The sequence below is a fragment of the Heterostelium album genome, assembly GCF_000004825.1.
Source record: "Heterostelium album PN500 unplaced genomic scaffold PPL_contig26, whole genome shotgun sequence".
In the NCBI taxonomy this organism is placed as follows: domain Eukaryota; phylum Evosea; class Eumycetozoa; order Acytosteliales; family Acytosteliaceae; genus Heterostelium; species Heterostelium album.
In genome coordinates this window covers 356,340-370,113 of record NW_008805103.1, presented here as the reverse complement: position 1 = coordinate 370,113, position 13,774 = coordinate 356,340, and the positions used below count along the sequence as shown (strand labels likewise).

The following is a 13,774-nucleotide window of genomic DNA, read 5'->3' as shown; positions in this document are numbered from 1 at the left end:
TAACTATTGGGTTTATTTTCTAAAACAACATATATATACAGATAAACTTTTCTAAAACAACATATATATATAGATATACTTTTCCAATCAATTCAATTTATTTTTATTCATAATTTTATTTACTATTTACTTAAAGAATGAAAGTCTTATTATTTATTTGTTGTTTAACAACTTTATTGGCAATTGCAAACTCACAAGGTACTGAGTATGACTTTGAAACTGCTTTCAAAAACTATGTGGAAGCCTATGGAAAACAATATTTAAGTTCAGATTATCAAGCGGCATTCGATGCATTCAAGGAGAATCTTGTTAAGATCCAAAAGGCAAATGACAACTGGTCAGGATCAAATGTCCATATCGAAGTTCCAGATAGTTCCAATATGAGAGTTCTTTCTGCTGTAGACCCAATCATTTCATTCCCATCTGAAAGTTACCCAATGAGTAAGTAAATATAATTATTAAATATTTTTTTTTTTAAAAACAAGAATAAATAATTAATTTTCTCTCTCTCTCTCTATTTTTAGTGGAATTAAATCAATTCAGTGATTTATCATTTGAACAATTCTCAGCAGTTTACACTGGTGTTGATGCATCATTGGCACCTGAAGCTGCCGCCGCTGCTGGACTTTCAACTGGAGCAATTGTTGGTATTGCTGTTGGTAGTGCTGCTGCCGTTGCTATTGTTGCTGGTGCAACCGTTGCCGTTGTCAGATCACGTAGATCTGCATCAGCCGAGGTTGAAACATCACCAAAGGAAGAAGTTCAAATGAAACGTCAATCAAGAGGTATCGATATCTTCAAGTGGAGAAGATCAAAGCATCAATCAATTACTGCTCGTTCAGTTCCAATTGATAAACAATAATGATAATCTTTAATCATAGTGTATTTCTAATATTTATTGAAAAAAACGAAAAAATACATAAACATAAAAAATATTTATTTATTTATTATTTATTAATTTATTTATTTATTTTTATTATTAAAATAAATAAATCCTATTTCAAAATCTAAAGATAATTTCTTTTTTTTTAATTAATCAAGTTTTCCAGAAAATAATTATAAAATTGAAAAAAAATATAATGGTTATAGTTTATATGTTGAAAAATAAATGATAATTGTTTTTTTTAATTAATTTAAGTATACAATAATTTATTTATTCAAATCAAATTTAGAGATTTGATATTGTTTTAAAGTTGCTTCAAAATGTTATCGGCAGCTGACAATTCAAATTTACCTGGCTCTTCGACTCCAATGTATTTGACGACACCGTTGTCAATGATGGCAGCGTAACGCTTTGAACGGAGAGCACCCATACCGAAAGCAGAACCGTCCATGATGAGTCCAACTTTTTGTGTGAACTCACTGTTACCATCGGCAATCAATTGGACAGCATCACCAACATTACGGTCCTTTGCCCAGTAGCTCATGACAAAACTGTCGTTGGTTGAAAGACAGATGATACTATCGATACCCTTTGATTTGATTTCACCAGCATGTTCAACATATCCTGGTAAATGATTTCCACTGCAAGTCTATTAAAAATAATGATAATAAATAATAATAATATAGAAATTAGTTTAAATATTTAAAAAGTACAAACTCTATAGTACAATTAATTAACTTACTGGAGTGACTAATGATTTCCAATTGTTTAAAAAGTATATAAAAGATGAAAAAATGAAAATGTTTAGTGATTTTATAAAGAGAAATTAACTACAATTTATAAAGTATACATACAAGCACCTGGCAAAGCGAACAAGACTACTTTCTTATTCTCAAACAAATCTTTAGATGTTGTCTTTTGTGGAATTGGACATGTTCCTGTGAATTGTTGTTTATAATTGTAAGTGAATAAACTCTCTAAGTAATATAATAATTGAACTGAACTTACCATCTTCCTTGATGACAGCAGCCTTCCACAAGGTAACATCAAATGGTACTTTATCTAAAATATTTGTTGAAAATGATTAGAATATGATTTTTGATGCTAATACTGAAAATAAAAATTTATAAAGAATGAATATAATACATACCTCCTACTTGAATAGTCATTTTCTTAAATATATGTTTGTTTTTAGTAATAAATTAAAAAAGTTGAAGTTAACTTTAATTTTTTTTTTTTTATTGATCTGATTAAAAAAATTAAACCAAATTAATGATCTTAAATAAAAGTTAAAAAAATTAATTTTAAATTTCAAAAAAAAAACCCATGGAACTAAAGAATTTTCAGTGTAAAACAGTTTTCCCAAATTCTATTGAAAAGATGTGTGTTGTTGTCATTGAATCTTTGAGATTCCAAGTGGTTTGTGGATTTTACTTTATTTGACAACATATTAAAAAATCACTATTTTTGTAGTCATATGATTCATTTATGACAATATATCTTAAATTTTATTGGAAATGAATATATTATCAGATAGTGCGTCAACATTGAACAACCAAAATAATAGTAACAACAATAACAACAACAACAATAATTTAATTTATAAAATAATAAATTATGACGAACAAACAGAGTCATTTATCAATGATTGGCTTAACCACTTGATTACTGTTTTCGTTGATACACCTTACCAATACTTTAAGGAACATCATTATTCTGACCCTTACAAACAAAAGAACAGTAAGTCTCTTTTTGAGATGATTAGTTAATAATTATTAATACTATTAGTAATATTAATATATAGTCTATTTGATTCATTGATTGTACAATATAGTTATATTTGTTTGTTTAGATAATGAAAAGATTGTCTCTACTGTAAAGTTATTTATTCGAGATATCTTACTGATTGGTTCTAGTATCACTTGTTTTGGTGGTATTGGAGAAGTAAGCACCAATGTTAATTATAGAGGTAGATCTCTTTCGATAAAGTTACTCGATATGGCTCTAGAGTATATGAATGAAAATAATATCAAATTAGGATTGCTATTCAGTTCAAAGTTTGCACCTATGTATCACTCTAAAGGTTGGTCTTATATTGATAGATCATTCACTATTGAGACATTTCACAACATTAATAATAATAATAACGATAAAGATAATAATAATATTAATAATTACAATAATAGTTTTGATAATAATAATTTAAAATTTGAACAATTATATTCAAATACTTTAAAAGAAGATGATCATCATCATCATCACAGTATAATAGAATCATTATTACATACAAAACAATATAATTCAAATGTAGTTAGAGATATCAGTTATTGGAGAGATTGGATTGCATCGAATATTTCACCATCATTAAATAGTAATAAAGGATGGTTGCTAAGTTGTAATGGTTTGATTGTCGGATTTATTATTACTGGTATATTTAAGATCTATGAAACAAATGATAAGAAACCAACGATAATGATGGTGGTAAAAGATATTGCAATCAACGAGAAATGGAGAGATGATAATACAGTAGAAAGAGAAGCTATAATCATTAAATTAATACAACTAGCTTTTGATAGTCTTAAACAGCAACAACAACAATCAACACCAGAAGAAGAAATACTATCAATTCAATATCCAACAACTTTATTTTCTAATCTTTTCAACAATAATAACAAGCAAACCAATGTGATTTTTAATCCTTTAAATAGTACAATACAACATAGAGTAGATAAATCAATGATGGCAAGGTTTGTTAGTGATAAAAGTATCAGTAATGAACAAACATCTCTTGCGAATCTATTCCCATTGGAATCAACCATCTATTGGGATATAGATAAATTCTAATTAATAATAAAGATCGATTTATAAATCAGTACTGATTTTATCATGAATAATATCTTTTATTTATGTTGTAGATTGGTTAAAGTTTAATTATTGTTTTTTTTTGTTTTTTTTTTTTCTTTGTTCATAATAATTATTATTTAATTTAACTATTGATGATGATGATGATTATGATGTCATTGGGTTATTGAATGTATTTTTAGTTGTTTTTTTTTGTTTTTCTTTTTGTTTTCTTATTATTGATTGATTGATTGATTTGATTTGATTGATCGATTCCAGCCATATATATATATTATCAATCTCACTTCCTATTAGCTAAAAGTAAAGTAAATTATTGATTATTATTATTAAAAAGCTTGGAATGGAAGTTTTCAAAGTGAGTTTCAAACTCCTTGACCTTATTCTTATCGACTTCACTAACTTTAGTCTCTGAGAGATTGATTGGTGATAATGACTTATAAATATCAGATTTTGTTGATTTGTTCTAATAATATTATTAAACAGTAAAATGTATAATTAATAAATCTATTCTTTAATATTTTAAATTTCATTATCATTATACTTACAACTTTTCCACTAGAGATAACGGAAATTAATTTATCAACATCAGCATCTTTTTGGAATGAAAGAGGATTGATTATATATACATTGGTTCTGTTTTGTTGAATTAAATCTATAATAATTTAGAAAATATTAATATTAATATTTTAGATATATGATAATAGAATATAGATCTATTATTATATTTACTCTTAAATAATTCGGCCTTTCCTTGTGGTGATACAGTTATTGATTCAGGGGTAAAGTATGGTTGGAATGATTCACCATTGAAACCAGATGTAAAGTATTTCTCTGCTTGCTCTGGAGTCAACTCTGCAAATGCTGGGATGATTCCCTTGGAATCTCTAACCAAGAATACAATCGATGATGGACTAGCATATATGTTGGCACTGCTCTTGATTGGAACTGTTGAGAGTACTCTCTTTGGATTTGTGAATTTCTCAATCAAATCACTAAAATAATAATTATAAAAATATTTTAGTTAGTAAAAAAAACCAAATCTAATCATGATTTTGCAAATACTTTACAGTGGTTGTTTGGCAGCTGATTCCAATGGATAGGAGATGGAATCGTAAAGACGGAATAAACCTTCTTTGTTCCAGAGTGAACCTTGCGAGATGACTCTACCGGATTCGAATCTCTTGTTGAGGAGATAGTTGTCGGCGGAGAACACCAAGATGTTCTTGTCGTCTTTGGTCTGGAAGATGTCGGCGGCTGACATGGCAACACCTTGACGCTCGTTGTGGAGATATGGCGAGGAGATTGCGGTAAGAGTACGACGGATGCTCTCACTCGATTGCTTACCAGCGATCACGGCAATACCTCTCTTGACATCGATAACATTGAATGAACCGGCGGCGGCAGCACTGTCTTTCAATCCTAGCTTGGCGGCATCCGCTGGCTTAAAGTTGGGTGCAACGTAGAGGGTGATCTGATGTTTGAACTCACGAACCTCGGGGAGTGGAGTGTTTGGCAGGAGATGTTTCAAGAAGAGTGCGGTCTGTGGACAGTTGGTCATGACACGCACCATTCCCTCGCAGGCACGGTGCGATCCGACGGCGGCATCCTGCACGTAGATGTTGTCGGCTTCGCTAATGTGGTTCTTGACCTCTGCGAGCAACTGCTTGTATTGCGCGATCGTGATGACATTCGATGCCGATTGATTCAGAGTTGCAACCTGTTGGTCGAGATAGTAGTTGACCGGTTTGTTGTCGGTGACCTGACACGAGAGAGCACCAGACTTCTCCTTGGTTCCCTCGGCGTATTGGAACAACAACTTTGCCGATGGATTACGGAATGCATTCTGAGTCGGTGTGATTGCATATGAATTCAATGTCCAATTCAAAGCATAGTCCAATCCAATTCTTTCATTTGGGAAAACCATAGTATCTGATTCATTTTCCTTTTCAATATTTACCTATAAAAAATAAATAATGTAATTATTATTATTAATAATAATAATAATAATAAAAAAGTGTTAACAATTGATTATCTCTTTTTTTTGTTTTTTTTTTTTCATAGAAATTTGTTTGTTGTGGTTAAAAGTGTTGTTTTAAAAGTGATTCGAATCGATTTGTATGAAGATGACCATTTTTAGTTTGATTAAACTACTTGTTTTGTTCTTTTTCTTTTTTTTTTTGTATTTCTTTATTTATTTCTTTGTTTGTTTGTTTTATGATTGAATGTATGTATGCATTTGTAATTTGTTTGATTATGTTTTATTATACTTACTAAACCCTTTCTTTCTCTCTTTCTTCTGATTGAATCGTATACAGAGTTGAGTGGTGATGATGGAGTGTAGAATCTTCTTGATGCAGAAGCACCACAGTTGATAAGTTCGCTGAACAATGGTGATGTTCTCTTTACTACAAACATTGTTTCCTGTAATCTTTCTATATATATGTATATGTCTATCTGATTTAAATCGATCTATCTATTTTAAATGTTGATCTGAATAAATCTTCTTCTTCTTCTTCTGATCAATCTCTATAGTGTACAATCGATCTGATGTCTGTTGTTGTTTAGTTTTAGAGTTTTTGAAACTAAATTAACGATCGAATCGACTCCTAACTTTTTGATTATTGATTTTCAAGAACTGATAATAATATAATTATTATGTTGTTGTTCAACAATATTGTACTACTCAAAACAAAAGATATAATACTTCTGATGAAAGTAATTTTTTTTCAATTTTTTTTTTTATTTTTTCAAAAAATTTGTTTTTCATTGATCATTGATTTGAAGTGAGCGTGTTTTTTTTGGTACCACTAAAATCAGATAAAAACAGTAGTACTACTTTATATCTTTCTATTATCATTCTTTTGATTATCAATTTTATTATTTCTTTTATTTCAAACAAAACTCATTTTATCAAAAAAGATTAAAAATACCTTATTTTTTTTTTCTTTTGGATGAGAGTGTGAAGCCTTCTTCAAAATTGCAAAAATGAAAATTTCAGCCCGGGCTTTATTTTTCATGATTTTTTTTTTACAATAAACTTTTAAATCACATATTACACTACTGTTTATTCTTATTTTTTGTCAATCTGCGAAAGTTGAAAAATATTTTCTAAATTAAAATAATTAAATAATACTCACCTTTCTGAGATTCTAAATATTGAATCCAATATCAAAGAATTCATGGATTTACTTGGTGAGGACGAAATGAATGTTTTATGCTTAAAATAATTTATTTAAATTCGAGATTCTTAAACGATGTACAGAAGATCAGATCGATTTTATCATTCGTAGGTTAATATTTCGACTCTTACGTAAAGGCCCAAGTCTATATTTATTTTTATTTTTATTTTTATTTTATGAATATAAATTTAATTAGAATCTATTAATAATATTTAAATTATGCTTACTTGTTCTTAATCTGTTTTATACCAAATTTCTTGGTTAAAATATCTAAAGCATTATCTCGATCTTTTACTGATTTGGCGAACTTTGTATCTTTTGATGACCATTTCGCAGTAGCTTCCGTCGGTCCTTTATTCATAAGCTTTCGATATCGAGACCCTCTATCAAATCGATGATTAGAACATATTCAATTAAATAATGTTTTTAAAGTACCTACTTTCTACTCGTCGTTTATGTATGGCCGCTATCTCATGTTGCTTGGCAGTGGCTGTCACAAAACCAACACAACTTACACGATACCTTTTGCAATGCGTTGACACAAACTACAGTATCTCGACAACTCCGAAGATCCGAAACTAAGAGACATGACATCGGCATCGATCATCAACAACCAAGTCTATCTCTATGGTGGTGCAATCGACTCAACTTCAAACCATTAATTCATTCTAATCAATAAGTAATAATTAATAACAATCATTATGATTTTTTAATTAAACATCTTTTTATAGATGTTTAATGTTATTATTAACTTAATGCAATATAAAAAGATGTCAGAGTATGATATCATTATGCATAGATAGTATGAAAAATATATAAAGATATTTGAATCTACTATTTGATCTTTATTAAATTTTAATGATGCTGGGATCGTCTAATCGATAATAGACCATGAGTGGTTTCAAGCCTAAAACATATATCTTACTTAGGTAAGAAGACACCAGAGATGGTACTATAGAAAATTGGATGACCAACAAATCTGCATTTCTTTTTTTCGAACTAGATAATGGCATCTAACACAGTTGTACATACTAGTGATGTTGTAATGAGACTTATATGGTGATAAATACTATTGTTTGAAACTTGATTCTGATTCCCTCCTATCATTACACCTGCACTCGCCTAGGTATTTGCTTGTAGAATTTTAATCTACTTTCCCAGATTATCATATTAGTTTCAGAGTATAGTTGATTCAAATTCTACAAGATATGGAAATATCTAGTAAAGTGCAAGATGAACAGAATTAGGTGTAATAATAGGAGGGAATCAAGTTTCAAAATAATAGTATTTATCACCATATTAGTCCCATAGCAATATCACTTGAATGTACCACCTGTAGTGTGGCATGCCAAAAGTCAAAGAGATTAGATGTTCATTTTGTTTTTGTTATACTTATTCAAACTATTTAGTTTGATAATAATTAAATAATTGATCTAAAACAATTGAATTAAATATTGATATTCATAATTTTGCAAAAATGTATAAGTTATTTTTTCTCAGCAAAAAAATATAAAATTAATTTTACATAGAAAAATACATGTATTTTTTATTTTGTTTCTTTTTATTACAAGAAAGATTTGAATAAATCAATTATTGATTTAGGCAGAGGGCAATGAAGCCATAGTTGCAATACCGCAATTGTTATTTCTGTTTCTTGACATGTAGATGTAACCTTCAACACCCCAGGTGGTACCCCAGGAATTCTTAACGATCCACCAGTCACCAGATCCAGCAGAGACACCGGCAGATGGCAAAGCATCAGAACCATAACCAACAACCAAGACACCGTGGTCGAGTTGGGTTTGGGAGCACTTTGGTTCATAGTAGACACCAGAGGAGTACAATTGGAAAGAGTTGTGGGAGGCATCGATGGCAACAGAGACTGGACCGAGGCCAGACTTAACGGCCAAATCGGATTCGGAACCAGTGGTGACGTTGACGTATGAGGAGAGAGTAGCAGCAGAGTTGGCTGGGTTGTAGAGACACTTCTTACCGTCTTCAGCCTTGTATGGGTATGAGGATTCAGTATCGATACCATTGTTCTTGATGATGTACTCGAAAGCAGCAGTCATGAGACCACCGTTGCAACCTTGGTTACCTTCTGGCTTGGAACAATCCATCAAGTTTTGCTCGGAAAGGGAGACCAAATTACCAGTCTTGATAAAGTGAGCACCTTCAGTGGAACCAGTAGTAGAGAATGACCAACATGAACCGCATTGACCTTGGTTCTTGATTGGGGTGACGGCACCCTTGGCACGCCAATCGACGTTGGCAGCTTGGACCTTGAAAGTACGACCGAGCTTGTGGGAGGCAGCTTGTTGTCTGAATTGGGAGGCATCAATGTGGGTACCCAAGTAGACACGTTGGTACTCTTCGTTGGAAATATCGGCCATCGAGTTCAATCCGAGGACGGTGCTTGATCCCTTGGCGTTCCACTTGTGGACAAAGTCCATATTCTTCTTGAAGATGTTGAAACGGGTACCGAATTCTTGGGCGGTGTATTGACGATCGTGGTGGATCATCCATTGGGTGAAGGCCGATTGGTATTGGACCTGGGTAAAGACTTGGCTAGCAGAGGCCAAGCTGATCAATAAGACCAAGGCAAAAATAATTCTCATCTTGAATAGCTGTATATATGTGTTGTAAATAAATAAAATGATTAGCAATTGCCTCTGAGGTCCAGTATTTATTTCAATTGGATATTGGTGAGAGGATATGTTCGAAAAGCAAAAATCTATAAAAAAATAAATATATTCAAAAGAAAATTGGCAAAAAATTAGAAAACACACACCCTACAACCTTTCAAGTGCCACTTGTTTCATTGGTGACAGTAGGTGCAAAAATAAAATCTTCAATTGAATTTTCGAAAACAAGGAAAAGAATTAAAAAAAATTAAAATTTATAAAAAAAAAATTAATTTTGTTGTTTCATTTTTTTATTTTATCCAAATCGTACGATTTTTACTATTTAGAAACACCATTGAAACACTTCCCGCATAAACAAGTGATTTTCAAACAGTTCTTTTTTTATTATTTTTTTTTACTCATTCCTCCGAAATCCCAATCATACATGTGAACGAGAAAATGGGTTTTTTTTGTGACATGATTCAAAAACAACAATTCATGGCAGAATGATTTTGTAAATCAAAATATCTAGATTTTTTATGTTTTTTTTGTAGTGACATCATCCATTGGAACAATCCTAATCTTTTTCTTTTATTCTAAAAACATGTTTGGAATAGTTTTTATAATATTACTCATACCTATCTGTTTAGTGTAACCTCAAATTAAACACATTTTCTAAATTTGATACCATGTATCAATGTTGAACGTGTTAAAGATCTCTAATATCATTATAAATCAAGGATAAATGCGAGCATATCATTAGAAATAATTTAGATAAATGATTTTAGTTGACAGAAATTATAGGAAATCGAATCAAAACAGAAAAAGAAAAGGCTAATGATTTTTACAAAAACTTTTACTTTAATTCTTTTGATCAAAATTTCCAATATCCGATTCAAAAAATAATCCTTGATTTTCTTTTGCAGAATTACACATTTCGGAAACAACTAATAATAAATCTTTTTAGTGGTACGAAATAATAAATCTACTTTTTTTTTTGGAAATTGGATCAAATCAAAAGAAATAAAATAAAATAAAAATCATGATATTTAAATTAAAAACTGTTTGGCATTTTAATTTAAGATTTTATATTATTGTGTTACAGTTTTTATTTACTTTGTGCATGCTCTAATTCATTTTTGGTGGTAAAAACTGAAATCAAATCAAATCAAAAAAGAGAGATACAGCATTGATAAATGTAGAAAAGTCAAAAAATAATTGACATTCAATTTTTATTTCGTATATTGATCAAATAAACAACAATTAAAGAGTTAACAATACCATTATCAAAATTCTATCTTTCTAAAAAAATTTTGGTACAAAATCAATGTTTGACATTTAAAATTTTTTTATAACTTTATAAAATTTTAATTCAAACTATTAAATACCGTCATATATAATGAACAAGTTTAAACCTATAAAATGATTGTATTGAAAGTGAACTGATCATCTTATTTTAACAATTTTTTTTTTCAATTTTAAAAAAAAAAACAAAAAAAAAAAAAAAAACTTATTTATAAAAATTGTTATTACTTTTTTAATTGTTGCTGATTTTTATTTAATTTTATTTATATTTTAATTAATATTAAAATGTCAGATCTATATACAATTCAACAACCATTATACTTTGATAAAAAGTCAGGATTTACATTGGAGGAATTCAAGTTGGCAATCGAGAGATCTACAACAGTATATGTCGGTTTTCTTTCTTTTTATACAACAGAGGAACAGTTGTACGAGTTGTTCTCAAAATGTGGTGAGATTAAAAAGATTATCATGGGTTTAGATAGAATTCATAAGACACCTTGTGGTTTCTGTTTTGTAGAGTATGTTTAAATTAAATAGATCAATCAATCAATCATTAATAAGATAGTTAAACTAAACATTTACTTTTATATATAAATATATGTTGTTTTTAGATATTATTCAAAAGAAGATGCATCAGATTGTATAAAATATATCAATGGTACAAAGCTTGATGAAAGATTGATTCGTTGCGATTGGGATTATGGTTTTAAAGAAGGTAGACAATATGGTAGAGGTGTATCCGGTGGTCAAGTACGTGATGAATATAGAACTGATTACGATCCAGGTCGTGGTGGTTATGGTAAACAAAAGTTAATTGAAATGGAAACTGGTAGCTCTGGTGGTGGTGAATATGCATCGGATCAACACGTAGGAAAGAGAGCTCGTGACGATGATAATGATGATGAAAATGATGAAGAATCAAGGAGATACAAGGTATATATCATTTATAGTTAAAAATAATTATAGTTATATATTCTAATCATTCATTCATTCATTTTTTATTAATAACAATATTTATAGAATGGTAGAAATAGACACAGAGAAAGAGATGAACCAGATGAAGATAATTAAATTAAAAACGAATAAAAGAAAAGATCATTAAAATATATAAAGTAATCATCAAATCATTATGCATGTATTAAATCTATTATAACAAATATTCAATGATTATAAAGTAATAATTAAAACTTTAAAAGTTTTGTTTTATTATTAAAAATAATTATATTTACAATTTTTTTTTTATTTTAATCGATCCATTTTAATGTTTTAAGATTTTAGTTAAGTCTAGTTTTTTTTTTTTTTTTTTTTTTTTTTTTATGATTTATATACCAAGATATTATGTTTTTTTTTTTCAATCTTGGTTTAATTATTTGATTCTATATATATTATAAAAAGATATTATAATATATTTAATATATATATTTGTTGTTTGTTTGTTAAAACAGTTAAAAAAGATAGGTTATTGTTTCTTATTAATAGTACCACTAACGGTAAATATATTAATTGTAAAAACAAATGAACCATTCTCTTCCATCTCTTCTATAGTCTCTCTCCATTGGTTGTATTCTTCTTCGGTGATCAAACCCTGTTGAACGGCCATTTTACCTCTTTCGCCAAGCCATAACAAGTCATCGGCAACGGTTAGACTATCAGTGTACATACACTGAGCGAATATTTCAATCTCTTCAATGTTGGTATTCTTTGACATAAGACCACGAAGGTTGAGTCCAATCGATGGATGTTGATTAAACACTACATCCTTTATAATGATACTGTTGATTCTATCAACTGATCTTGGCACAGAGATCGTTGAAGACCACCAATCAACATCGGTAATAACAATTCTACCTCCACTTCTAGTAATTCTAACCATTTCCGATACAACCTCTGCTGGCTCTGGAATATGTTGTAATAATCTTTCACATCTACTCCTATATATTTATTTTATTAATTTAAAAATTTATATAGAATATTATATTAATAACTATTTTACTTACGCATCGAAATAATTTGATTCAATTGGAATCATACTGGCATTAGCACAAAATACAGTTACATTTGGAAGATGATTCATTCTACTTTTTGCACATTCAACCATCTCTCTTGATAAATCAATTCCACATACTTGTCCATTGCTTTCTACCATTGATTCCAATCTAGAAAGATCCTTTCCTGCACCACATCCAACGTCAATAACTTTATTACCTGGTTGTAATCTTAGTTGTCTTGTTGAATATCTAGTATGAGCGATAATCTAGAAATAGTATTAAAAAAATGTTAATAAATGATAAATAAATATTTTTTCTCTTTATTATTTATTATTTACCTGATCTTGTTTTGTTATTTCATCTACATATTCAATATATTTATTTGGAGCCTCTGATTTATCAATTTTCATCCATTGAGTTTCCTTGAAACCACATGAAGAATCATTTTTGGAAATCTCTGGAATTTGTTGAATCATGGCTTCCATGTTTTATGTTTTTTTTTAACTTTTTAAAAAGTTTTTTTACAACTATTTTATATATATTAACTTTTTTTCTTTTTTCTTTTTTCTCTTTAAGTAATCTCTTTTTAATAAATAAATAAATAAATAATATAAATAGAATTGAAAATTATTTTAAAAGGAAAATATCGTCTGACTATTATTAATTGTTAAATGGTTGTTATTTGGTATAATATTATTTGATTAATAGGTGTGGTTGATTGAATGATGATGTCGATAATAATATTCTGGTGGATAACAAACATAAACCAAATATAAATAAATAAATAAATAAAATCCTACAGCAAATGATATTACTCTAGATAAAATTAATAAATAAATAAATAGAATAAATAAATAAATAAAAAATTAAATATTAAAAAAATTATATGGAAATTACTGATTATTTCACCAACCAACAAATTCGATAGTA

At 29.1% G+C, this 13,774-nt stretch overlaps 8 protein-coding genes across 8 annotated transcripts; 4 read left to right on the top strand and 4 right to left on the bottom strand.

The window, feature by feature from the left end:
• Nucleotides 1-137: 137 nt before the first annotated feature.
• On the top strand, nucleotides 138-862 carry PPL_11862 (uncharacterized protein; the record flags this gene model as incomplete). The annotated part of the gene is made up of 2 exons (XM_020582609.1): nucleotides 138-441; nucleotides 525-862. 2 exons carry the CDS (start codon nucleotides 138-140, stop codon nucleotides 860-862), a joined length of 642 nt encoding a protein of 213 aa, XP_020426963.1.
• A 325-nt stretch (nucleotides 863-1,187) lies between these two features.
• prdx5 (peroxiredoxin) lies at nucleotides 1,188-2,052 on the bottom strand (the record flags this gene model as incomplete). Its single annotated transcript, XM_020582608.1, has 4 exons — nucleotides 1,188-1,532; nucleotides 1,742-1,860; nucleotides 1,892-1,939; nucleotides 2,034-2,052. The coding sequence occupies 4 exons, from the start codon at nucleotides 2,050-2,052 to the stop codon at nucleotides 1,188-1,190; spliced, it is 531 nt and encodes a 176-aa protein (XP_020426962.1).
• Nucleotides 2,053-2,400: 348 nt separating this feature from the next.
• On the top strand, nucleotides 2,401-3,727 carry PPL_11860 (GNAT family N-acetyltransferase; the record flags this gene model as incomplete). The annotated part of the gene is made up of 2 exons (XM_020582607.1): nucleotides 2,401-2,623; nucleotides 2,736-3,727. 2 exons carry the CDS (start codon nucleotides 2,401-2,403, stop codon nucleotides 3,725-3,727), a joined length of 1,215 nt encoding a protein of 404 aa, XP_020426961.1.
• A 328-nt stretch (nucleotides 3,728-4,055) lies between these two features.
• On the bottom strand, nucleotides 4,056-6,160 carry PPL_11859 (uncharacterized protein; the record flags this gene model as incomplete). Its single annotated transcript, XM_020582606.1, has 5 exons — nucleotides 4,056-4,208; nucleotides 4,291-4,397; nucleotides 4,475-4,737; nucleotides 4,813-5,702; nucleotides 6,017-6,160. The coding sequence occupies 5 exons, from the start codon at nucleotides 6,158-6,160 to the stop codon at nucleotides 4,056-4,058; spliced, it is 1,557 nt and encodes a 518-aa protein (XP_020426960.1).
• Nucleotides 6,161-7,694: 1,534 nt separating this feature from the next.
• Nucleotides 7,695-8,333, top strand: PPL_11858 (uncharacterized protein; the record flags this gene model as incomplete). The annotated part of the gene is made up of 2 exons (XM_020582605.1): nucleotides 7,695-7,726; nucleotides 8,210-8,333. The coding sequence occupies 2 exons, from the start codon at nucleotides 7,695-7,697 to the stop codon at nucleotides 8,331-8,333; spliced, it is 156 nt and encodes a 51-aa protein (XP_020426959.1).
• Nucleotides 8,334-8,522: 189 nt separating this feature from the next.
• On the bottom strand, nucleotides 8,523-9,446 carry cprE (C1 family peptidase; the record flags this gene model as incomplete). Its single annotated transcript, XM_020582604.1, has 1 exon — nucleotides 8,523-9,446. The coding sequence occupies one exon, from the start codon at nucleotides 9,444-9,446 to the stop codon at nucleotides 8,523-8,525; it is 924 nt and encodes a 307-aa protein (XP_020426958.1).
• A 1,692-nt stretch (nucleotides 9,447-11,138) lies between these two features.
• Nucleotides 11,139-11,927, top strand: ncbp2 (nuclear cap-binding subunit 2 family protein; the record flags this gene model as incomplete). Its single annotated transcript, XM_020582603.1, has 3 exons — nucleotides 11,139-11,374; nucleotides 11,468-11,789; nucleotides 11,877-11,927. The coding sequence occupies 3 exons, from the start codon at nucleotides 11,139-11,141 to the stop codon at nucleotides 11,925-11,927; spliced, it is 609 nt and encodes a 202-aa protein (XP_020426957.1).
• Nucleotides 11,928-12,315: 388 nt separating this feature from the next.
• PPL_11855 (uncharacterized protein) lies at nucleotides 12,316-13,329 on the bottom strand (the record flags this gene model as incomplete). Its single annotated transcript, XM_020582602.1, has 3 exons — nucleotides 12,316-12,787; nucleotides 12,854-13,110; nucleotides 13,183-13,329. 3 exons carry the CDS (start codon nucleotides 13,327-13,329, stop codon nucleotides 12,316-12,318), a joined length of 876 nt encoding a protein of 291 aa, XP_020426956.1.
• Nucleotides 13,330-13,774: the final 445 nt, after the last annotated feature.